At 35.7% G+C, this 26,447-nt stretch overlaps 1 protein-coding gene across 1 annotated transcript; it reads right to left on the bottom strand.

Annotated features, from left to right (window-relative positions):
* Window positions 1–1,666: 1,666 nt before the first annotated feature.
* On the bottom strand, window positions 1,667–24,594 carry gabrr2a (gamma-aminobutyric acid type A receptor subunit rho2a). The gene is made up of 9 exons (XM_058750468.1): window positions 23,842–24,594; window positions 22,150–22,256; window positions 13,151–13,218; window positions 7,177–7,400; window positions 5,281–5,363; window positions 5,045–5,185; window positions 4,170–4,322; window positions 3,865–4,076; window positions 1,667–2,978 (listed from the first exon to the last, which is right to left on the bottom strand). Exons 1-9 carry the CDS (start codon window positions 23,964–23,966, stop codon window positions 2,667–2,669), a joined length of 1,425 nt encoding a protein of 474 aa, XP_058606451.1. The 5' UTR covers window positions 23,967–24,594; the 3' UTR covers window positions 1,667–2,666.
* Between the last annotated feature and the right edge of the window lie 1,853 nt (window positions 24,595–26,447).

Below are 26,447 nucleotides of genomic sequence, written 5' to 3'. Positions count from 1 at the left end.
GTGTAGCCTAGTGAACCAAACTGAGAGACCATTTTGAAGGCTCAGGAAACCGTCGCAGGTGTTTTGAGTTGATTAGCTGATTGGCATGTCACCATATTCTAATTTGTTGAGATAGTGAATTGGTGGGTTTTTGTTAAAAAGACTTCAGTCTGTGTGCATTGAATTTATTTAATACACGAGTTTCACAATTTGAGTTGAATTACTGAAATAAATGAACTTTTCCATGACATGAAATATCATTATGAAATAAATGTTTTTCTCAAATACACGTTGGACACAATTATTGGCACCCCCAGAAATTCTTGAGTAAAATATCTCTGAAGTATATTCCCATTCATATTCACAATTTTGAGCACTCCAGGGTAATTATGAACATGAAATTATCCAGCCATGGCTTCCTGTTTCACAGAAATATAAACAGGAGGGAAAACGAAGCCCAAATTCCCTTAATCATCCATCACAATGAGAAAACCCAAAAAATATATTTCTGATGTGCAGCAAAAGATAATTGAGCTTCACAAATTAGTGAAGCGGCTTTAAGAAAAGCGCTAGAGCAGTGAAAATTCCCATTTCCACCATCAGGGCAATAATTAAGAATTTCCAATCAACATAAAATGTTACGAAACTGTCTGGAAGAGGACGTGTGTCTATATCGTCCTAATGCACGGTGAGAAGGAGAGTTTGAGTGGCTAAAGACTCTCCAAGGACCACAGCTGGAGAATTGCAGAAAATAGTTGAGTCTCGGGGTCAGAAAACCTTTAAAAAAAAAATTGTCAAACAGCACCTACATCACCACATGTTGTTTGGGAAGGTTTCAAGAAAAATTCTCCTCGCTCATCCAAAAACAATCTCCAGCATATTCAGTTATCAGACACGACTGGAACTTCAAATGGGACTGGCTTCTATGGTCAGATGAAACTGAAAAATGAGCTTTTTAGCAGCAAACACTCAAGATGGGTTTGGTGAACACAGGGATAAAAAGTACCCCATGTGTACCATGAAATATACTGCTGTATTTTTGATGTTGTGGGCCTATATTTCTGCTGGAAGTCCTGGACATCTTGTTTAGACATATGGCATCATGGATTATATCAAATACCAACAGATCAAAAAATTAATAAGTGACTCTGTTAGAAATCTTATAATGGGCCATGTTTGGATCTTCCAACTGCACAATAATCCAAATACAAACCTCAAAAACAACACAAAATGGGTCACTGAGCACAAAACCAAGCTTCTGCTGGCCATTCCAGTCCTCTGACCTGAACCCTATAGAAAATGAGTGGGTGAACTGAAGAGAAGAAGCACCAACATGGAGCTGGGAATCTAAAGGGTCTGGAGTGATTCTGGATGAAGATGATGATCTCCTGTCAGGTGTTCTCTAACCTCATCAGGCATTATAGGAGAACATTTAGAGCTGTTAAACTGGCAAATGGAGGTTTCAAAAAGTATATATACGACAAATGAACCATCACCTTCAGTGTTCGATGTTGCAAGCAAGGCAGTTTCGTGATGCATTCACAAACTAACCTTTAGCTTGCACTGACTGCCTACATGAAAGCTTTGCACTGAATTCTTGTTATCAAGTATCAAGGCAAATTCATGTTGGGAGTATAATTCATGTTTTTAAGTATAATCAATAAAATAAACATGCAAGCAGATGAACCACAGTAAAGACATTATTATTTATTTTGCATGAGAAATATAATGGTATCAAATACACTCACATACACACACCACATAAACACACATCCAAATAAACCTCAAACTGAAAGTAGATTCTTTCTTGTTACTGATAATTATGATACATTAACATGAGTGATTGCCTTTGCATAAACAAACTGTCTTGCTTAAATGAAATAAAACTGGACATTGTGCAGATAAGTAATTAGATTTAAAGGTGCACTAAATAATTTTAAGAATGTTAAATAAATTAGATTTGTTCTCTTCTTTTTCATAGTCATTTTTTTGTCTGTTAACTCTAGGAACATTAGGTTGTGTCTTTAATGTATGTTGTATTTGATTTGTTTTATGTCTGTTTTGTTTATTTTGTAGAGCACCTTGAGTACTGCTTAACTGTATAAATATATGCTATATAAATAAATAAATACTTTAACTTATTAAACTGCTTAAATTGCACAACACAGCTAGTCATGTGATCTCAACATGGCAACCCACATTATGTATTTACACCTGTATTTTCTAAGCCAACGATATGACTGGATCTCATGTGAGTGTGTAACATATTTGTTAAAACTAATCATTTTTGTTAGCTATAAAACAGTGGAAAAATTAATTAGTACACCTTTAAAAGAGAAGCTAACACCAGACTTTCTTGCTCTGTACATAGTTACCATTAATAGTCCAATGACGCAAACATGAAGAGAAAACACATAAGCCCGTACAAAAGTCTGATAAGTGTTGTACAGTTCATTTGTCATAAACCTGAAAAGGCCTATATGAAGCGCTTTCTAACCCACCTTCACTTTGCATTTCGCCAGTCTTTTTGCATTTGAAAAGTGACAAAGGTAACTGCAGTTTGGTATCACATGAGCCAATGTTTGATGTGCATGAAAAAGTCAAGGATGGTTGTATAAAATTTTTTTGGTTGTAAGTCCCAAAAAAAAAAAAAAAAAAAGTAAAAGATGGATGTAGCTGGAGAACGATCAGCAGTACACCGACCAGTAAATAATGTTGAAAATAATATAGGCTCCCGGGAAGATCATGCGGGAGTATTTATCAATGGCATGCGTGTTCTGCATAATGCGAAAGGCACGGATGCCCTTTTTCTTAGTGTTGGTAGATTCGCTGCTCACTGACAGGTGAACCACCATGTGCTCCTGTTTCTCTGACACCACTTCCTCGGGAACCATGGGAGCTTCTGTGTAGCCAGCCAAGCTGTTGGTGTCAGCCTCGCTGTAGGTCCCATCCAACATCATGGTCCTGGTGTGGGACATACCACAGGTGCAGGGCAATGACTGGAACAGGTTGAGTTGGGCAATCAGGGAGAACAGAGAACAAAGAGAGAGATCATTAACAAGGGCAAATTATCAGTTGGCGTTAATTAGCTGATAGCTGACTATCTTTTCAACATTACTCAACCATTAGTAGTGTGATGAAAGAGGAAATGTGTTAAGACAAATTTTTTCTTTCCTGCGTTGATGTATCCTATTCATGGATAGGTCAGACAAACTATCCACACAATCTTTTGTGTTATGATATTTGATTGAAATTACAAGCGTTATTTACATGCAAGATGGGATTAAAATTACTCTATTTTTATTTACATTAACATAATGAGATCACACAGAAAATGTCATGACGTCATGACAAAGTAGTGAATTACAGTTGGAAAACTGCATAATATAAACAGAGTATAAAAATAATTTGCGCTTGACCGTACATTTCCAGTTTGGTAGTCATATCAGCTGTGATTTTCAATAGCTCTTAAAAATCTCTAGACTCATTATTTGATTGGACTGCTAAGACTACGACTTTTTTTAAAACACATACACGCTTTAATAAATTTAGCAAATTAACATTTATTTCTGAGATGATATGACAGAACTAACCAAATTAAATATGCATTATGATGAGGTCATGTGACATCAGTAAAACACTATAACTTGAAATATTTTATATTTGTATCAATATTTTGGAACAGTTTTCTATAGAAAGACTGTAGATTTTAACCACATTTTCAACTCATTTTAAGTTGCATAGAGATTAGCCTCAAAGCTAATAAACGTGGACTAGTTAGAGCAACAAAACCCTCCATTTCATGCCATGAGGTCTTGAAAACAAACCACATACATTTTCATTTTGGCTTACTGTTTCTTTAACCAATTCTATTCTTTTTTTTACCTGCTCTCTAACTGCTCGATCTCTGAGCTTACGCTCTCTCCTCTCCTGGACCGTGGTCAGATAGTTGACTGCTGCATACTCCAAGACGGACAGGAACACAAACACAAAACTGACCCACAGGTAAATGTCCACAGCTTTGATGTAGGAGACTCTGGGCATGGAGGCGTTCACCCCAGTGATGATAGTGGACATGGTGAGCACCGTGGTGATACCTTGATAAAATCAGCACATCCTGTTAAGATCTGCAGGTGCGTAACAACATATGAAGCAACTGAGGCAAAAATGATATTTTGCGATAATCTTACCCAATGAAACTCTGGCTGGAACAGCCCTGCGATCAATCCAGAACGATACCCATGACAACATAACCATAAGTGTGGCAGGGAAATAAGTCTGCAACAGGAAGAAGAAAATGTGGCGGCGAAGCGTAAAGTTTATATACAGGCGGTTGTACCACCCTAAAGAGAGAAAGAGATAAAAATACAGATGGAGTCAAATATTAACCAAGTGAACACTTTAGCCACAAACTGTTTTCTGTTTTAATATATTTTAAAATGTTATTTATTCATTCATGTGATGGCAAAGCTGAATTATCAGCATCATTACTGCAGTCTTCAGTGTCACATGATCCTTCAGAAATCACTCTAATATGCCGATTTTGGGTTTAAGAAACTTTTATAATGATAATTGTTATAAACATTTATGCTGCTCAATATTTTTGTGGGAAACAATGATACATTTTTATTCAGGATTCTTTGATTAATAGAAAGTATGGCATTTATTTAAAATAGAAATAACTACATTACAAAAAATCTATTAAAATCTTACTGACTCTAAACTTTTGAACAGTAGTATATTTTAAAGCAAGACAGCACAAGCTAAATATTTCACACACACACAAAAAAACAACAACAACATTTGTTAGTCTGTAAATGATAAAACATATTTACACACATCTGATAAACCAGTGGCACCAGCTGATTAAATGTCACTGCAAAATCAGCTCAGAGAATTAAAGTTAGTTCTGAGGAAAGCATCATATGCTTGCAGTCAGATGCCACTTGCTTTGATATTTAATGAAATACCATTCATACACTTTTAAGTGTGACTTAAGTGTCCAAATCCGTCTTGGGGCCACACAACTTGAAATAAATCAACTTGACAAATAATCCCCCAATACCTGTGCTGCTGTAGAAAGCCAGCCGAGAGGTAGTGTGAAACTTCTGTATGAGGAACTGAGAGAGAGAGATTTTTTCATCTATACTCAAAGACTCATCTCCACTTTTCCAGTACAGCATCAGATCCTCATCCGTGTAGGCGTCTAGAAAAGAAGGATCCATTTCAGGAAAACTAACTTGGCAGAGTGAATTGAGCATGTGCCGCACTAAAAATAACACAAATTAATGATTCACTCACAGCTCTCCAACTCCAAAGAGCAGGTCTGTGAATCCAGCGGGAAACGGCTGAAGTCCATGTTGCACGCTGCTGTAACGGTGACCCTGGGCACAAGAACCATGTATAACACAGATGAAAATACAGAAACCCACCGTCTTAGATCTTTATATTTCATCATATTCCTCACAGACGCCTGCTTTATTCACTTTTCGAAGCCAAAATCCATGGAATTTTCATATGCGCTTTCAAATCAAATTGGTAACTGTATTGATAGTTTACCCAAATGTGAAAATTCTGTCATTATTTCCTCGCCTTCATGTCCAAACATGAATGACTTGCTTGTAGGGCTGGGGCAATATGTCCAAAAATAATCACAATATTGATATTTATCATAAATATTAATTTACCGTTAACAGAAAAAGAAATGCTTTCCACGTGTTTGTTAAACCTTGAGAATGAATGTAAACAAATTGTTCACAAACTCCACAGAGTAAGATGCCTTTTAATTTAGGTCTCCATGCAAAGAGTTTTTTCACCTAAATTATGCGTTTTCCATTCTTCTGGGTACTGTGTTTTATGATTTAAGACAAATTTATCATTACAAATGGTGGCTAATAAAATGAAGACTTTAACAATGTAATCAATCTTTTAAAATGTAATTTTACAATTAATATACAATAAAACTAGAATAAAATGTTTTGGTCAAATAAGATGCTGCACAACAGAACTGCGTAAATTAAAACATGGAAAAAAAATATGTTGGCTGTATGATATTTCTTTAAAAAATAATATCAGTATTAGTAACACTTTGAGAAGTACATTTTAGCACACAATAGTAGTATATTTCTTCATAACGTTTTCAAATCACACCAAACTTTTATTTTGGCGGTTTTGAGTTTCAGTGTTTTTGATGGTAGTTTTTCTCAAACTAAATGGTGAAAAGCTTGTGAAGTGACTCTCATAAGAGTTCTGGAGATTAGGTTTCATATATATCCTTATATATTGAGACAGCAGACACTCAAAACACTGTTAGATTTACCAATATGATGCAAAATGTCCAGAGCTTATCATCGTTAGCAACATAATATTGATATTGTTTATTACCAGCCTTACTTTCTTGGTTCTGTGAAACGCAAAAGTAGTTTTCTAGCAGAGTGTCCAAGCTGCTCTTTTCCATACAATGGACGTAAAAGAGCAGCTTGGACATTCTGCTAAACATCTGCTTTTATGTTCCACAGAAAAGAGAAAGTCATATGGGCTTGGAATGACAGTAGCTTTGGTAAGAAAGCTCCTGCTAAGAATAAAAATGTAAATGCGTTGTAAATGTGCTTAGTAATGCTACTCAAGAATGGCACACTAGCGCCATTTACTGAACCGACACTAAGGCCGTCTCATTTTTCTCTCCGTATTTCTCTCCTCTGTTCTCTACAGTGGTGTCCATCATTTGTCGGACAACGGAAATAATCTGGGCCAGTCCCATCAATAATGACACTTTCCCTGGAGCCAGAACAGTGTCTGAAATTTGACTTTGAACTCCGCACTAGCCCTCGATTATAGCCTGCACGCAGGTAGCTTGGCCTAATTTTTAACTCACAGCACAAAAGACACAGCAAAAACATCACAGGCCAGAAGCGTCGTTCTAATTTTAACACCGCAGCAATATGCAAATGCTTAAGCCCACCGACGTGCTTTTGTTTTCGAACCACATTTAAATGAAACCTCATACAGTAGTTGAGTTGCTTGAAGGTGAAATGTAGTAACTGCTGAACAACTGAGAAAATATTAACTTTTATGTATAAGTACATTTACATAAATACATTTAAACTCCATACATATATGCATAACTTACATATAATTGGAATTATAATGGCTTACTTAAAAGTCAGAAATGCCGGTGTAGATAATATGCTTTTTTACCTCAGGCTGTAAAGAACGTGACCATCAGGGAACACTCTCAGCATGATATTTTCTGTGGTGGTGTCATGAATAAAAGATCTTTTAGAGTGGACGAAGAAGACGTCAGGAACCCAGATCTTCTTCACCAAGCGCCCGTCGAAAGTCATGCTTTTATTTGTGGTGCTGGTGAAAGACAAGCGCTCATCCTTCCAGTAGTGTCTCAGGTATAATGTTATAGTAAAGTCCTACACAGATGAAGAAAAAGAAATTGTGAGAGTTTTCACAGCGTTTAGTTAAAGCAGAACGATTTTTAATGGAGGCTCTACCATTCTTGTTTTCTGAACCGTTTAAAAGTTTGGGATGAGAAATTCTTACTTTTATTCAGCAAGGATGCATTAAATTGATCAACACTGACAGTGAAGACATTTATAATGTTACAAACATTTCGATTTCAAATAAATGCTGTTCTTTTAAAACTTTCTAAATCAAAGAATCCTGAAAAAACACAGTTTCCACAAAAATATTAAGCATCACTACTGTTTTCACCAAATCAGCATATTAAAATGATTTCAGAAAGATCATGTGATACCGAAGGCTGCTGAAAATTCAGACTTTTTAAAAATTAAATAGAAAACAGGTATTTAAAATTTCACTAAATAAGTTTTTACTGTATTATATCAAATAAATGCAGCCTTGGTGGAAAAAACTAAACAAAAAAACAACAACTTACTGATCCCAAACTTTTGAATGGATGTGTATATTTGGGTTAATCTCATGAGAACTTGTCACATTTGACTCCAAAATCATAGAACAAAAATAATAAATTATATTTGGCATTAATAAGATAAAGCCTTTTAGGACCATTAAAATTTTGTGTGATTAGAACATTATTTTCATTCAAAATAAACATATCTGCCTCAAAGCCTCTTACTGTAAGGTGAAAAATATTTGATTCTTATGAATGTAATGTGAAAAAGATAGGATTTTAAAGAAATAATTCTACCAAAAATTTTAATTCTGTCAATGAGGACTCTTACTCATGCTGTTTACTCATGTTTTGTTCATGCTAACCTTGTTCATGTTGTTATTCCAAACCTGTATGACTGTCTTTTTCCTTGGAACACAAAAGGAGACATTTGGAGACTGTGCATGTCACAAGAACGAGGACTAGAACTACTGCGCCCTTTTTGAAGTATCATAAAAGTGGTTCATATGACTTGTGTGAAATATCCCAAATCTTAAGGCCTCTGAAGACAGAAGAACATAGCGCACAAGTCATAGGAACCACTTTTATGGGACTTTGGTATCCTTTTGAAGCTTGAAAGCTATATTCCTTGTCATTGCAATCAAAAGAGTGACCACATTCTTCAGAAATTCTCCTTTTGTGATCCAAGGAGGGAACTCTTTGTGTTTGCAACAACATAAATGATGACATAAATAATATATAACATTGCTTTTTTCATTATAGTGATTAGAATGGGATTTTCTTTGCATTACAGTAAGGAGAATTGAGAGGAGGGGATATGATCAATTGTCATGAATAATGCCCAATGATAAAAACATTATGTAGGCTTTATTTCCTAAGCAAAACATAGTTTCTTTTGATTTTAGGGTGAAATATGAGCTAGACATGTTCTTCAAAGGTTATGTGAGATTCACTTATTTTCTTTATAAATACTGGCGATGTACACACTCCAAAGGAGCTGCAGCAAGTACAAGGCCAATTGCACATCAATTCCTTACAAGTCTTTTCTTTGCAGTTTGTTTTAAATAGAAAGTCGATGTAACTCTTGATCCTCCATATGACAGCTAAGCCTCGAAATCGCTCAAGCAGATCATCCCTCCTCTATTCTTTCTTTTGGTTATATAACCATAAACATTTAAAATGGCCAGTAATTATATATGGTCAATAAAAGCACCATACAGTTTCTTTGTTGCATCACACAAAGGCTTCTAACAAAAGGGAAACCCAAAACATGAGAATGGTATGGCAGAATGGGTGTCATATTGTGTTAAAACAAAAGTAAAAACAAGATCCATGATCAAAGTTTCAGCCATCAGAGACGCAGCAGCTCTTTTTAGGAATACCCTTGTGGGACTCAGTAACTGCAAAACAGCCAGTAATAAATGGGCAATAAGCTAGAGAATTATGAAATTGAGAGTGATTCTTACAAAACTTGTGTGGAACATGTCAAAGTCATTTTGATCAAAATCAAAAGAAATAAATTATAATTTACTATAAGAATTAATATTTTATTATAATAAATATTTTTTTCTTATTTTTCTTATTATAACGTATTGACCCGAATATACAACCCGAATTCCGGAAATGTTGGGACGTTTTTTAAAATTTGAATAAAATGAAAACTAAAAGACTTTCAAATCACATGAGCCAATATTTTATTCACAATAGAACATAGATAACATAACAAATGTTTAAACTGGGAAATGTTACAATTTTATGCACAAAATGAGCTCATTTCAAATTTGATGCCCGTTACAGGTCTCAAAATAGTTGGGACGGGGGCATGTTTACCATGGTGTAACATCTCCTCTTCTTTTCAAAACAGTTTGAAAACTTTATATACCTTTCAGCATTCACAGTGCCTTCCAAAACATGCAAGCTGCCCATACCGTATGTACTTATGCACCCCCATACCATCAGAGATACTGGCTTTTGAGCTGAACGCTGATGACAAGCTGGAAGTTCTCCCTCCTCTTTAGCCCGGAGGACACGGCGTCCATGATTTCCAACAAGAATGTCAAATTTGGACTCGTCTGACCATAGAACACTAGGCCCAACAGGACACGATGGCACTTCTGGACCATGTTCACATATGGCTTCCTTTTTGCATGATAGTTTTAGTTGGCATCTGCAGATGGCATGATTGTGTTTACCGACAGTAGTTTCTGGAAGTATTCCTGGGCCCATTTAGTAATGTCAATGACAGAATCATGCCGATGAGTGATGCAGTGTCATCTGAGGGCCTGAAGACCACGGGCATCCAACAAAGGTCTTTGGCCTTGTCCCTTACGCACAGAGATTTCTCCAGTTTCTCTCAATCTTTTGATGATGTTATACAATGTAGATGACGGGATTTTCAAAGCCTTTGCAATTTGACATTGAGGAACGTTGTTTTTAAAGTATTCCACAATATTTTTACGCTCTCTTTCACAGATTGGAGAGCCTCTGCCCATCTTTACTTCTGAGAGACTCTGCCTCTCTAAGACATCCCTTTTATAGCTAATCATCATATAGCTAATCAACTTAATTAGTTGCTAGATGTTCTCCCAGCTGAATCCTTTCAAAATGTATTGCTTTTGTTGCCACCGTGCCAACTTTTTTGAGACCTGTAGCAGGCATCAAATTTGAAATGAGCTCATTTAGTGGATAAAAGTGTAAAATTTCTCAGTTTAAATATTTGTTATGTTCTCTATGTTCTATTGTGAATAAAATATTGGCTCATGTGATTTGAAAGTCTTTTAGTTTTCATTTTATTCAAATTGAAAAAATGTCCCAACATTTCTGGAATTCGGGTTGTAAGACGACCCTGATTATAAGACAACCCCCCTTTTTCAAGTTGTACTTTTTGGAAAAGGCTTTTTGAAAACCAAATCTTGTGTTTTAAGAAAAACATTGTTTCTTAAATTATTTTCAATATTGCATTTTTTTTTCCTATTTTAATTTTTGTTTTGAATGTATGGTAAATACTGGTAAAATACTTTTTTAAATATACACTTTTTAATATACCGTAAAAATAACAGGTAGCGCATCTGAATTATATAACAATTAGGCTTTCCATCTCATAGTAGCCTAGCAAAATTTAATTATCAGTAGAAGTGAAATCTTATTGTAGCCTTCAAATCAGGGTAGGCTACTTCTTACATTTTAAAATCACTTACAGAGGAAGTTTATTCCCATCATGCTAACATGACAGTCATGACTCATTACGCTGCAAGCTTTTCTTTTTCTTTTGCTTTCACTCGCAATCTTCTAACATTATTACAACACACATTACATTACGTATTTCTTGGCACACTCGTTTTGTGTATTTGGCGCCAACTATTTGTTGTGGGTGTATTATTGACATGTCAAAGTCTAGACCCTGAATATAGGACGGCCGTGTTTTTTCAGATGTAGTTCCAAGAAAAAACATCGTCATATATTCGGGTCAATACGGTACATCTTATTTTCTTATTATTTTTCTTATATAAATTATCCTTTGCATAGAAAATAATTCTAATTATTAAGGAATTAATAAATAAATAAATGATCATTTATTTAAATTGCAAAATATTTTGCATCATGGTAGTGTTTTACTAGCTTTGTTTTTATTGTGTTTAAATAACATAAAATATATATTTTTAATATTTAATTTGAATCAAAAATTTCAAGACATCTGGACAGATCCGAAAATTTGAGGCCGAAATGTACCAAACTTTAATGTAAATAATTAGAGATGTTCCGATACCCTTTTTCCCTTCCCGATACCGATTCCGATACCTAGACTCGGGGTATCGGCCGATACCGAGTACTGATCCAATACTGTGTATCTGGTTATACAGCTATACTTACTAGCCCTGTATGAATTGATACAATTATTTTATGGTGTGCTTCACTATAGATAGATAGTCTGGTGAGTAAACAAAAAATATAATATATAATGTTTGGAAAAAAGTACACTGTTAACATCAGTCAGTCAAGCATTATAAATATATTATGATAATCAAGTATTATTGATAGAACTTTAGCAATTAGAATTAAAACTTGGTAACCATGTATGAATGCATATTAGTCATTTTAACTGAACTTAGGACTGGTGGTGGTGCTTTTTTGGTCATTCAGTGTTTCTGTAAAAATGGGGAAAAAACTATCAATAATACTGATAAGATAATAATAATCATACTATGAATTCTGCTAAGAACAATATAAACGCACTAAGGATTAACGAGCTGCTGGATTCATGAATATTAATCACGTTGTCTGCATTGGCTCGAACTGATTTGCTGAAATCAAAACAGGGATGATAATAGGTGAGCGCCAGCCAATGAGATTGTCGTTTGCGCATTAGCTCCGCCTACTACCGGAGAACCCGGCAGTTAAACAGAAGAATTCCAAAGGAGCTCCGTTATTTTGACAGAAAAATACAACAAAGAATATAGTTTACATACCATTCGCAATTGACGCGCTACATGTAAAAGACTCTCTCTCTCTCTGCGTGTGAGAAAAAAAGCAAAGCGACGGCGAGTTGTCCGCTTCACACTAGAGTTTACGGTAAGTCAAATACAGGTGCGCTGCGCATTCATTCAGATGATCTTAAAAATAGATAGCTTGACGGAGAGAGAAACTCTGAAGCGCTCAGAGTGTTCAGCGAGTTACAATATATCTGTGCTAAACTTATACATAGCCTCCAACTCACACACTGGAGTGTAAAATCTGATTATTTATCAGCCAGTGGCTAATATTAGACATAATTTAGTCGCCCAGGGTGAAGATTTAGTCGCATATGCAAGTTATTTACTGGCAATGTGCTAGCACGTTTGTACTTCTTCGCTGCTCTAAATAGTGGTTGCTTGTGGCAACACAGCACAGCTTCCTGTATTTGCATTCTGAGCAGCGAAGAAGAATTGATTTCCTATTTGCAGCGTTAAGCAAAGCTAGCGCGCGTAACCATATATATATCTATGCGCATAACTATAGGTCTTGTCTAAGAAAATGGTATCGGATCGGTACATGGGTTCAAGTAGCCTACTCGCCGATACCGATGCCAGAATTTTTTGTGGTATCGGTGGAATTTCCGATACTAGTATCGGAATTGGAACAACCCTATAAATAATGTCACAATGGCAAAAATCCTAAAAACGGGCTTCATTTTTGTCAAATTAAAATTAAACCGTTTAATGTGTGCTCATATGTTCTATAATTTAGAGTTGAATAGTTGAGGGTGTTATGTAAAACAACATATGTGAAAAGCAACTGTTACGGATTACTTACCATGTCTACTTCTGAAATACTGTCCAAGCTTTCCACTTGTACATCAACTCCCACTGGAATAGCAGGACCTGCAAAAAAATCAAAGCATTTAATCCATTTATACAACATATACAACTGTGTTTGTCAACTGAATTACACCATCTTCTCCATCTCACAGCTATATGATCTCTTTTGCCTATGCCATGTATTAATTTTTCATAATACTCATTGTTTACTGGATTCTGACAGCTTCATACCAGTGCAATTAGCAGGGTGTTCGCTAAGACTTCTGTGAGCATCATTAAATATGTCCCCACAGCCAGATCTGGATCTGTTTGCTTTCCTCCAGATCGGTTCACAAAAGGCTTAGCAGCTGCTTTGGCATCTGACGGATTGTAAGGAACGCTAGCTCTCAAAGGACAGGCCTTCAACCGGAACAGCAGCTTTGATATCCTACATGGAGCTGCACTTGTAAGGTCTTTTGTAGCAAATCTAAAGCCTTGCTCTTTAGCAGGATTAGTGTAATAGGGCTATCTGTCACTCAGAAGGTAAGACATTTAGGTAAATGGGCAGGGGGCGGCCTGTACATATGGATGGGGATCATGTAATAACGCCAGACAGATTCAAAACGAGATTTCCAGTGCGTCCCATCGGCCACTCCTAGTCCTTCCTAGTAATCCGACGAGATTATTGGAAATGGTGGATTAAATTTTGATGCTCAAAATGATACTGACACTGACTGAAACTTGCCATTACGTGTCACTTGATGTATCGCTCATAAAAAAACACTTCATGAAAAGCACAAGCATTACTTTATATGCTGCAGAAAACACATTTGAGTCCTGTAGATAAATAACCGCCAACTGTGGAGATGACTTTTACAAATTTGCTTACGTAATCCAGATTCTCATAAATTAACTATTGCCATGCAACACCCACTGGACCATCCTGTCAATTTCCCTGTCATATACCATCAAGGCTTTTCATATCACACAAATAAGCCTAAATAAGGACACAGCTCCTAGGTAAAATCGATTTGTCCAAACTAATCAACCCCCCTGCTGTCAGTTTGAGTACGAAACCATTAGAATGACCTTGAGTTCAGCTGTCCTATTTCTCAATTGTAGTTACCACTTGAAGGTGGGTATTTGTGCTTTTCTCATTAAAAACAAATTCAAAGACCTCTGTGTTAAATGGATATCATTAAAGGGACACTTTGGTCACACTTTATATTAGGTGGCCTTAACTACTATGTACTTACATCAAAAAATAAGTACAATGTACTTATTGTATTCATATTGTATTGCAAGTCACTTTTGCTGCTTTGAGGTGGGATGTGGGTAAGGTTAGGGACAGGTTTGGTGGTAAGGGTAGGTTTAAGGGTGGGTTAAGATGTAAGGGATGGGTCAGCAGTGTAATTATAAATGTAATTACATAAATTAATTACAGATGTAATTACATATAGGTATTTTTAAAAATATAAGTACAATGTAAAAACATGCATGTACACAATAAGTGCATTGTACCAAATGATTCATTTAAATGTAAGTACATAGTAGTTAAGGCCACCTAATATAAAGTGGGACCAACACTTTTTATTTACACAAATTGTTCCAAATCCATATGAACGTTTATCTCTCTTAAAATTCATAAAAATATCTCCTTTTGAGTTCCACAGAAGAAAGAAAGTAAGTTTGGAACAACATAATGATTATGACAAAATGTTACTTAAAGGGATAGTTCATCATAAATAAATAAACTCTCATTATTTACACACTCTCATGATGTTCCAAACTCATATTACTGTTTATTCTCTTAAAATTCACTTACAAATAAATAAAGAGAATAAAAAAGTAAAATGTGTCTGGAACAACGATTACAATCAAATGTTCATTAAAGGGATAGTTCATCAAAATAAATAAATAAAAAGAAACAATTAAATAATAATTATTCATACACTCTCATGACATTTGATCTTCTTAAAATTCATACAAATATCTCCTTTTGAGTTCCACAGAAGAAAGTAAGACATATAGGTTTAGAATGACAACGATTACAACAAATGTTCATTAAAGGGATAGTTCATCAAAATAAATAAATAAAATAATTTTCTTTCTATTTACAAACTTTTTATCCAATTAAAATTCATTTAAAAAAAAATATTTGTTACACAGAAGAAAGAAAGTCATAGAGGTTTGAAACAACAAAATGATGAAAAAAAGTTCATGAAATAAATATTCAGTTTTTATCGTGTTGTTCCAAACCCATATGACTTTTTATACTCTAAATAATTTTCTTTTTCACAAAAGTAAGTAAGTCATATAGGTTTGAAATGACATTATGCGGTTTATTTTAAGGTGAAGTACTTTTAAAAAGATCAAGGGTTGATTTTATTAATAGCACTTTTCTTTCAAAGTTCCTGAGGCTATGACATTGAGCTGGTGATCGCTGGTTGATGTTTGGCCAGTGGGCGGTCTTTAAACCAGCTGTCTGCGGGGCAGGGCAGACTGGGATTGTTGCATGTGCTAATCCACGGGGGTTGGCTGACCGGCCGATCAGTACAAACCGCTGCCAGATTAATCTCGTCACCAGCGCCATAGCAGATCGAGCGATCCTCCAGATGGACCGACCCATCAGCGAGGACCGCTTAAGTCTTTAACGGACGAATAAAAAAAGTGAGAAAAGAGAGAGAGAGGCAACAAAATGTAATGTGATTACAGTGGTCCTCAGTTTCTCATGCAGCTCATAACTGATCCTTTCGCCGAATGTCAGAATTCAGTCAATTTTGGCTGTACGAATAACACATCAATTGCTGCTGGCTTCAACATGTGGCATCCTGGCATGGAGATGTTACTTGATATCTTTTGATCTTTCATTTCGTTTCGTATCTGATTTTCAGGCGCTGCTGGCCCATCTGGCCCAAACATTAGTATTGCGCATATGAAAATCTGCAGACAGAAGTAAACAGGGATGTGTGTCATCTACAACATGATACCAATCTTTAATATGTGTAATCTTTCACATCAAGAAACACATACTGCACTGTAATGACCCATAAACACGCAGTGAGTGCTATATGTTCTGCGTACATCAACGATACTACCCTTGTGGAGGATTAGGCATAAGCTTTATGCACCATCAGTTAGCCGTCTCTGGATTTAAACCAGACTGCAGTCATGCATTAGCAATTCTCTTTTGCTTCTGAAGTAAATCTCATTTATGCAGTACACACGGCACATTATACCTGCGCTACCTTTTACTAAACATTGCACAGGATACTGCAATTGGGCTAAAAAGGATTGTTTAATATGATAGGATACAAGGATAGAGGCCAATGTCATTTTTCCTGGTGCAAAGTGCTTGATTTTATATATAATAATTATTATTGCATATCGACTGAGCTGTGAAAAGAAATGGTTCGACAAAGTCATGGAAATACTTTTTAAACAGCATTATATTTTAGAGTAACATCTACAAGCAAAACAACCCCTTGTTCTGAACTACCCTGTTTAGTCACTGGGCAATTCACAATCTTATATGCATTTTAAGAAGAGCTTCTCTATTATTTTGGTTTTAGTCTGGACCATCAGGTATCATACAGTATTTTTGAGCTACAATATTTCACAAATGCGCGGTCAATTTTTAAAGAGATAGTTCACCCAAAAATGAAAATTCTGTCATTAATTACTCACCCTCATGTCGTTCCAACCCTTAAGACTGTTCAACGTTCAAGGCCCAGAAAGGTAGTAAGGACATTGTTAAAATAGTCCATTTGACATCAGTGGTTCAACCGTAATGTTATGAAGCTACGAGAATATTGTTTGTGCGCAAAGAAAATAAAAATAATGACTTTATTCAACAACTTCTTCTCTTCTTCTTACTACCCTTCTGCCCCTTGAATGCGGTAGTTGCATTGCTGTCTATGCAGCAGAAAGCTCTCAGAATTCATCAAAAATATCTTAATTTGTGTTCCTAAGATGAACGAAGGTCTTACAGGTTTGGAACGAAATGAGGGTGAGTAATTAATAACAGAATTTTCATTTTTCTGTGAACTATCCCTTTAAGCCCAGAATCCTTTGAATTACTTGACATTTACTGAAAAGACTTAATTATTAGTGTTATAATAATAATAATAATAAAGTATATTATAATAGCTAATTGCATAATTCTACATTTTAAAATATATATATATATATATATATATATATATATTTTTAAATATTGACAGAGTAACAATTTTTATGATATTTCTGCAAGATATTTTTGAGAAATGACAACATGCAAAATAACCTCTTGTTCTGAACCAATCTCTTTATTTAATCACTGGAATTTCATAACCTTTTCAGTATATTAAGAAGAGTTTCTCTATAATTTTGGTTTTAATTCAGTCTGGCACAAGGTTATTTTCGTAAACGAAAACTGAAACTAAGACTAAAACTATTGGTCAAAAAACATTTTCGTAAACTGAAATAAAATTACAACTTCTAAATAAATGAAAAACTAAAACTAAACGAAACTAACAACAGTAACTGGATCTGTGATAAAAGATAAAATAATAATTATCAAAAATAAATAATCGTGTTCTGTGCCAGAAAATCGGACCTGTGGTGGTTTAGGGAAACAGATGGCGCTTCATGCACGTGAGCTGCGTCCTGTAATCACAGAGAATGCGTTTTTGCATTTAAAAATAAGACGCGGGCTATGAAATGGGAAATAACTATAAAATATGAAATGTGAAATAATAATAATGCACACCTTACAGCGCACGAACGTTTAAAAGCGTGCTTGACGTGCGAGAACAACATGAGAGTGAGTTAACAGACACAGAATTAAAAGTTTTGGATCAGCTGACTTTAGTGAATACTATGGTAACGTCCGCCTCGAGTCCATGACACAAGCACCGCCTTGACTGTATAAAACGCATCCGAAACGAGAGAAAGCGATAGCCACGCTGTTTTCACCGCTGGCCGTGTTGTGTAAAAGGGGCTTTAGAAGAACTGGGATTGATTGCGTTGCTCATCTGAAGCGCGTGCGCGCTGGAGCGGCTCGTCAAAGCAAAGTGCAAACATCATTTAAATCACCATATCGCATTTATTTTTGAGTAGTATGAGGTTTCAAAGCATTTTAGGTGGTTTCTTCTTATTGTGCACGTTCATTGAGGGAGACGGGACATACAGTGTGCACCGGTGGCTCGTATGTGCAAAGAATCCAACAGATTAATGCATTGAAAACACAGATGGACAAAAATAAAGTTTACAGAGTTTCAATGACGATTGCAAAGAACATGCCTGCGTCCCAATGTGCACACTGTCCATGCTAAATTCTGTGTGATATTAATAATTTTTAATACTATTTAGGGCAGATAAGGTGGATAGCTGCACATTGGGACGCAGGGCATGTTTCCTCAAATCCAGCACTGGAGGGCCATTGTCCTGCAGAATTTAGCTCCAACCCTGATTAAAAACTCCACTGCCTGATGCTGTCTAGTAACTCTGAAAACCTTGATTAGCTTGTTGTTTGTAAACTATTGGCATATTAAACAAGATTACATCTTTAATATGAATGAATATGAACATGAATATGAATTAATAAATTGTATACATATAAGCTGCATATTTTTGTTTTTTGTTGAATTGTAAATAATTATTGTATTGTCATTATTAAGAGGTTTACACAATAGTTAACTGTAAACTGCAAACATTCAGCTTTGCTCAAATTAAATGTCTTGTTTGGTCTATACTGGAAGTGTCCATTAACTATAATTAACCTATAATTACTAAAACTAAAACTGAAACTAAAATATATAAAAACTAAATAGGAATGTGTTCACAAAATAAAAACTAAACTAAAACTAACAAAACCATTAATGAAACTAACTAAAACTAAACTGAAATTATAGGAAATTTGAAAATGATATTAAAATAAAAACTAATTTAAAAATTCAAAACTATAATATCCTGACTCTGGCACATATACGGTACAGACCAGCGGTTCTCAGTTCCAGTCCCGGGGTACGACATTTTGTATGTCTCTCTTATCTGACGCCCTTGGTTCAGTTTATGGATCTCCCATTTAATGAGAGGATGATCTGAATCGGGTGCATTAAAAAAATAAGACATACAGAATGTGCAGAGCAGAACCACTGGTATAGACATATATGCACAGTAACTTCACACGTCATTCACAACAAATCTATTCTCTCCAATTATGGGGATAAAAAATGAAATAACAACAATAATAATAATAATAATACATCTTCGTCTTTTGCCACCTCAGTGTTTTAGTGGCATTTTTTCAGTCTTTGAGTTTTTATGGGCAGCTTTTAGAACCTTACTGTAGGAAGCTTTTTACACCAAAAAATATCCTTTCACTTATTTGACATTTGCTGAAAAAAGTAATTACCTTATATATATATATATATATATTATAAACATACTTTTGTTAAAATATCTTATTGCATAATTCTATATTGGTAACACTTTACAATAAGGTTCATTAGTTAAACATTAGTTAATGTATTAACTAACATGAACTAACCATGAGCAATACATTTGTTACTGTATTTATTAATCTTCGCTAACGTTAGTTAATAAAAATACAGATGTTAATTGTTAGTTCATGTTAACTCACAGTGCATTAACTAATGTTAACAAGATTTTAATAATGTATTAGTAAATGTTGAAATTAACATTAACAAAGATTAATAAACGCTGTATAAGTGCAGTTCATTATTAGTTAATGTTAACTAATGTAGTTAACTAATGAACCTTATTGTAAAGTGTTACCTCTATATTTTAAAATGACTTATTTTTTAATTGATTGATTGCTATTTCGTATTTTGGAAGAAAAGCTAATGAAAATGGCCTTTAACCCCTTGGTGAAAATCTATAATACTATGAATCAATATAACATTGGATGACAGTTGTGAACTCATTACATCATGTTTTGAACTAGCAGTGAGGTTTTCACCGTCAAGCAGATGCAACAATGCATCACTGTCAGAGCTGACAGATCTGTGTATGCGTCTGAGGGGGTGAATATGTTTGGGCTATTTTCATTCCCTTTGCTGTGACCCCCTGCTGAACAAAGAGCAATTCCCAAACGTACGCAGAGTCAGAGCATCCAAATGAGTGACTTTTTAGATACTCTATTCATAGGAAGAACAGCATCAAACGGGGGAGTGTTTCTTTTTCTTTGCCCTATATAGGAACACATCATTAAAAAAAGAATAGGGGGACTGTATGGACTAGTAGGAGAACTTGCATTAGTTCTTAGTCTTTACCGCGCGGACTTTTAAGTGTCGTACACTTAAAGAGAAGCCTTGAGCTCCCCCTTATATCATCCTTTAATACCATTCTAGCCGTGGTAGAAAAGTCTCTGCATTAAAGGAATAGATCAAAAATGACAATTCTGACACGATTTACTCACCTTCCGGTCATTCCAAACACTTATGCTGTTATTTTTGTCCAGGGATCACAAAAGGAAGAGTTTTGAATCTTTACACCACTGCAGTGACAGTTCATAGTGACCAAACCATAGTCAAACTCCAAAAATGACATGAAAATAAACTAAACCCACTAAAAATAAAAAGCACCATATAAATCTTCTGAAGCCATAAGAAGTCATTAGTCCTTAATAATCTTACATTGTTGCATATCAAAAATGCACCCACACAAACATTTTGCTATTGACATGCCATTTTTGAATCTGTACGTGTCTGTATCGTATTACTATGACAAAATGACTATGACTATCACTGAAATCCGCTGAAAATATCACAGTATATAGATTATAAATGAAACGAGAGCAAATAAATAATATCAATTTGCATTTTTTGGATAAATTATTCCTATTTTATAATCTCATCTTCCCAGAGGATCAGTCTGTACACAGATCCAGCTGTTTCTATGTGATCTGATTGATTGTTAACTCTCCTAACAGTGACAATCTCATTAAAACTTCTGTAAAAAGCTTGAATAAAGTGTACAAGGCTCCATCTGCTGAGCTAAAAGCTTAAAAAATGTCTCAATGCAATTGATCCGAGTGAGTTTAATAAGGTATTGCTTTGTAAAGGAAATATGTGAAATCAAGGTCAGAGAAAATCCATGTCCATGAATAAATTAAATCAAAGCACGCTGACTTATTTCTTGAAAAAAAAAAAAAAACTTCCATTATTATTCTTAACATGAAATAACAGAGCAATTATATTATCACTGTAGCAATTCGAGTGGAATATTTACATGAAAAATAATCATGAATTTCAGAAAGTAATTGGTTTCTGCCCCTTTTCTTCAATGACAGCAGTTCTTGAACTGCACAAACTCCACAAGTTCAGTTCCAGTTTTAAATAAAAACAGGTTTGGTTTCAGACTTTCTAGAATTTCATATTTGATGAATTAAAAATTCTATGTAAAATAATTGTTTGGGGAATATGCTACACAATACAGGCAACTTTTTGGCTTAATATCAAATAATAATGGGCTAAATTCACCTGCCTATAAAAATGCACATTAGAAACTCCAATTCTCCAAACCATATGAACTCCAGTAAAACTGAAATCCCAGTCTTAATTACAGGCCACAGCAGTGCTTAATAGTGAGGCTGTTTACCCCTCTAGAGGGAGCCAATGTAGATTTAATGCCTGCTGGTCAAATAACTGACCTGAATGTTCTCAAACTGTGCATACTAAATATGTGCAATCTGTACATGAGATCAAAACAATGCAACAAAAAGTAAGTTTGGCTTTTAGGTAACTAATGGAGTGAAGACATCATAATAGCACTTTATAAGCTTTGTCAACAGGACTTGTGTCTTTTTTAGACTCATGCTAGAAGAACATGTGCCTTATTTTTGACTAATCTTCAGAGGATGCTGACATTAAACCTTTAACATTACACATACTATAGCCTACATATCTTTGAAGACTTTTTAAAAATAGGCTCCCGAGTGAGGTTGTGGCTTATAAATTAAGGCAAAGAAATGCAATTTACATTTGCAACACAGAAGTATGATGAACTAACCTCCAAATGCGGGCCTCATGGTGAAGTCATGGTCGTCCACTTTCAACAACTGCTCTGTTTTCAGTCGCCGTGATTTTGTCACATCCGGTGGCTTCTTTGCCAGGGAGCTGTTGGTTTCAAAGTCACAAAAAAAGTCAGATCAGCCTCTTATAAATCACAAATTTAGACAATGTGCACTATTGGTATGTGGAATCTACCAGAGGTTACATGAAAAATTCAGCCTGAACCCTCAAAGTCAATGAGGGTTACATAATTTCTGTGAAAATGCAGCCGCAAAAGTGTAATGACGGATTAAGATCATGCACGGCGCTTGTATCAACAAATTGTTAAGGCAGCGGTGAACTGGCTGCAGCAGCCAGATCCGTTTCAAATTACAGGAGATCTTATCGACAGACGCTCAGATGAGTCCTGAACACTGGATTCATGATTGTTCTAGTCAAACAATGCACATAATTAACTCTTTATATGACAACATAATCACTGACAGTGACTCAAAAAGTATCCAGTGAGAAGTCGACTGCCTCGTTCCTCTCAGCTTCTTGCCATTTGTAATTTATTTCCTGTTGCGAATATGAGACAGAAGGCAGCTTGCCATGACTGGCACCCTGTCTGCAGCGATACTGCTGGATTTTCTCATGCAAATTTGAAGTCTAACAACATGTTAATTCTGCAGATTGTTTGTTTGTTTTAATTTTATAGACCCATGGAGCTGTACCCTTGTCAGCTGTTTGTCAGGACAGCTTTGTGCCAACGTACTGTCCTTGACAGATGGGCGAAACATGCCTGTGCCACGTGGCTGTTTGTCTGAGTAAGAAGCACCAGTTCGAGCACGCCAGTGATACATGTTTGGTTCAGTGGCGGGATCATCTGTCTGGGTCACATTAATTGTGCCCCAGCCCCTGGCCTCATTTATGGCACTCTGCTGTCATATAGAAATCAGGCTAATAAAGGTGGTCGAAAAATGAATGAGTTCACACCATTACCTCAGCTATTATGTGCAACATTGTCATCTCTGAACACATATATCAGACACATTATCATCAAATGACTGTAATAAGTAACAGACTGACATAGAACCGATACACAGAAACTTTATATTGAAACAATTTGCACAATTGCCAGTAAATTTCACAAATAATTACCAAGAAGTGCAATTGAATTAAACATGACATTTTGAAGTAAAAAGAATGAAATAGTATTATATTCCAATAATGCTTCTCTTATTTACAACTTCAATGATATATTTGACTATATGGAGAATTGGCTGATAACTGGCCATTTGATCAATTACCCAAAGTGTCATACATTTTCAATGAATTTCTTGCTGTTTTTTTAATTTGTAATACATTTTTGTTTAACCCTAAAATGCAAAGCTATCTTTCCCCCATAAAATTCATATAATATGTGGTAAAAATGCACAGAATTAGCTGGATAAACTATATAACATAATATTTTTTTTGTTAATTATTTTTTTAATTAAAAATTCTGACTTAATTGATGCATTCCTGAATTTTCAGATGAAAAGACCAAAAGTAAAGCAAAAACTGTCACCCAAACACATGCATTTTAGGATTAATTTCTACAACAACAAAAAAAATTCTACAATCTCAGTTGCTGTATTTAAAGTGTATAATATCTGCCACTCTCTCATGTCAATCCAAGTTCTGCTGTGAAAGACGAAATGCCACTTACGTCCCATGCTTCTGAGTTTCCACCGCTCCTGTCCACCTCCTCTCTCTCGTGCTGTGTTTACTCCGGCATTCCCCAAACGAGCCCAGGAAGAGCACTAAAATCAGGAACTGTTTCGGATAAGGCATTATGCAGAGCGGGTGAAAAATCTACAGGTGTGTCCTGAAATCCAGTTTAATCCATGAACCCGGCGGCTCGGGAAAGGCAGCATCTTTCCGTTCTCAGCGCAGAAATCGCTGCAGCTCGCATCTCTGGCATGCGCGATGTGTGGATGGTTTAAATATCAGCGCGGCGCGACGCGACGCATGCTGCAGCCTCGCGCGGCGTCTTCTGCCTGTCATTGGTTATCAGCTGCACAGCTGCTTTGACCACATGGCATCAGCGGTGGGCAATACGCGCGTTTCCCACAGCTGTCTGTACGGTTGGAGGAAAAGACGGATTAGAAAGACACATATGATCTGAAAAGGCTCTGCATCCGGAACTATGCATGCTTTCAAATCTAATTCACAGGTGAAATGCATCCGCTAAATGCCAAAACATCCTCGACGCAATCCCACATCAGTGCACTGCAGTTTGATTCACCTACGATTTTACGGTTAATATTTTTGTTTACAGTAGCTACTACGCATTACATAATCGTGGCATTTACTAGCGTATTTTTACTACACTGTAAACCAAGAAGTTATGCAATCTACACGATACAGTAACGCAACTTTCTACCACTGATAACTTCATTTGTAGACGGTAGCAGTCTTTTATGTATGATTAAAGTAAAATTTGTGATTACACACAAATTACACGGAGATCACCTCAATTATGAATTTTGAAATGCTGTTTATTTAGAATCGTAGGCCTAATTGTGGGCGTGGCCATTTGTAACGTGAATGTGCGAGGCTTCCGGTGTAGTCCGGTTTCAGTTACTTTTAGCTGCACAAAACAGCTCTTTATGTCGCTTGATATTGCATACCTTCATTTCTTATCATATTATTTAAATATATTGTCGTATTTCTAAACACACTGGTCTGTAGCACAAGTAGTTTTTACTGTTTACTGCACTCTTCTTCTAGTTGTGTAGGCCTACTTGTAACAAATAAGGTGGATCAGGATTTATAATTCCCTTTGGAGGTTGTAGTCCTTATTTAACAACTTGTTAGCAGCTTACATAAAACAAGTTTTATCGAGTAATGTTAACCACAGACCTTTTTACTCACAAATCCAAAACCACCATTCTAAAAATACCTAAGACAATCCCAAGGGAACCCATGGCTTGAAAAAGTTTAGTCTGTTCTGGATTTTAGGACTACAACATAACAGCTCTATTGGGTAGAAATTATTGTTCCAAGTTAAATGCAACAAAATGACGAATAGGTTTTTTTTTTAGCGTGCAGAATGAATGCACAACTTCTGAAAATCTACTGATATGATATTCAGTCCCTTGGTTTTGATTGCTTAAAAATGTCTTTTGAATATCATAAACATTATTTAAACCATTCTATGAATGGTTCTTCTTCCAGTCTTACAAGCATCATAATGAACTATTTATTTAATGATATAATAAGCCCCGACAGGAACAACCCAGAGAATGAAAAAGAATCAAACAATGGTAGTCAGCGTCTTTTCCCACTGTTTCTTTCCATTTGTAATTTATTTCCTGTTGAGAGAACATCAGACAGAAGGCGGTTTGCCATGACTGGCACCCTACAGTAATACTGCTGGATTTTCTTTTGTTAATTTGCATGCTTTTTGCATCCGCAACAAGACAAACTGCATCCTCTGAGTAATAGCCGCAATTCCAAATGTTTCTCTTTGAATGGTAATGATGCTGTTTAGGAATGACAAATTCGATTTACGAAATGTAAATAATCTTGGGAAACATGCATAATGTCAATACACCAGTGAGTATTTGGTGCAATTATCCATTACAATAAGGTCTTATTTCTTAATGTTAGTTAACGCATTGAGCAAGGAACAGTGCATTTGCTATACAGTACATCACAAAGCTTTTTGCCTCAGAAAGACACAACTGATGGATTATTTGTGGATTATTGTTTTTATCAGCGGTTTTGACTCTCATTCTTAGTGATGTAATGCTAAATAACTCATCTACTGTATATCTCGAACGGCCTGAGGGTGAATACATTTTCATCATATTTTCATTTTTGGGGTGAACTGTTCCTTTAGTCAATGCTTTAGAAGTATTTTTCTTTATTAGTTCATGTTAACTAAGATAGCTCAGTAATAACAAATGGAATCTCATTGTAAACCACATGGCATTGAAATATAGCACATTTCACAAAAAGTCCTTGTGATGGAAACTGACGTCATGTACGTTTCCTAAAAATGACTTTGACACCAGTTGCTCAAAAGTCTGTGCAAAGACGGCGTGTAAAATTGAAGTTGCGTCTGAGAAAAAGTCTATTTTGTTATCTAATGCAATCAAAATCTTTTCAATCTCACGAAGATTTCACAAACCCCTGGCTTTTTTTGGGGGGTGGGGGGTGATCTCCATCCAGGGGCTTGCCTGAAGGTCTGCCTTCGTGCCACTGTCGCAGCAGCAGATGGTAAGGCTCTTTTTTTTTTTTCATGCATTTGTCCTCCCACTCACTCAG

Source organism: Onychostoma macrolepis, chromosome 17 (genome assembly GCF_012432095.1).
Source record: "Onychostoma macrolepis isolate SWU-2019 chromosome 17, ASM1243209v1, whole genome shotgun sequence".
NCBI lineage: Eukaryota > Metazoa > Chordata > Actinopteri > Cypriniformes > Cyprinidae > Onychostoma > Onychostoma macrolepis.
Note: the sequence above shows the minus strand (reverse complement) of the source record. Positions and strands in the feature narration are given on the sequence as shown.

Bases quoted from the DNA above. Each gene is read 5' to 3' on its own strand.
- gabrr2a (XM_058750468.1), bottom strand. From the start codon at position 23,966: ATGCCTTATCCGAAACAGTTCCTGATTTTAGTGCTCTTCCTGGGCTCG. The intron at 5,186-5,280 runs GTGAGTGAATCA...CTTCTTTTCTAG, and splicing joins CTCTTTGGAGTTGGAGAGCT to ACGCCTACACGGATGAGGAT. The intron at 2,979-3,864 runs GTAAAAAAAAGA...AACCTGTTCCAG, and splicing joins ATCGAGCAGTTAGAGAGCAG to TCATTGCCCTGCACCTGTGG.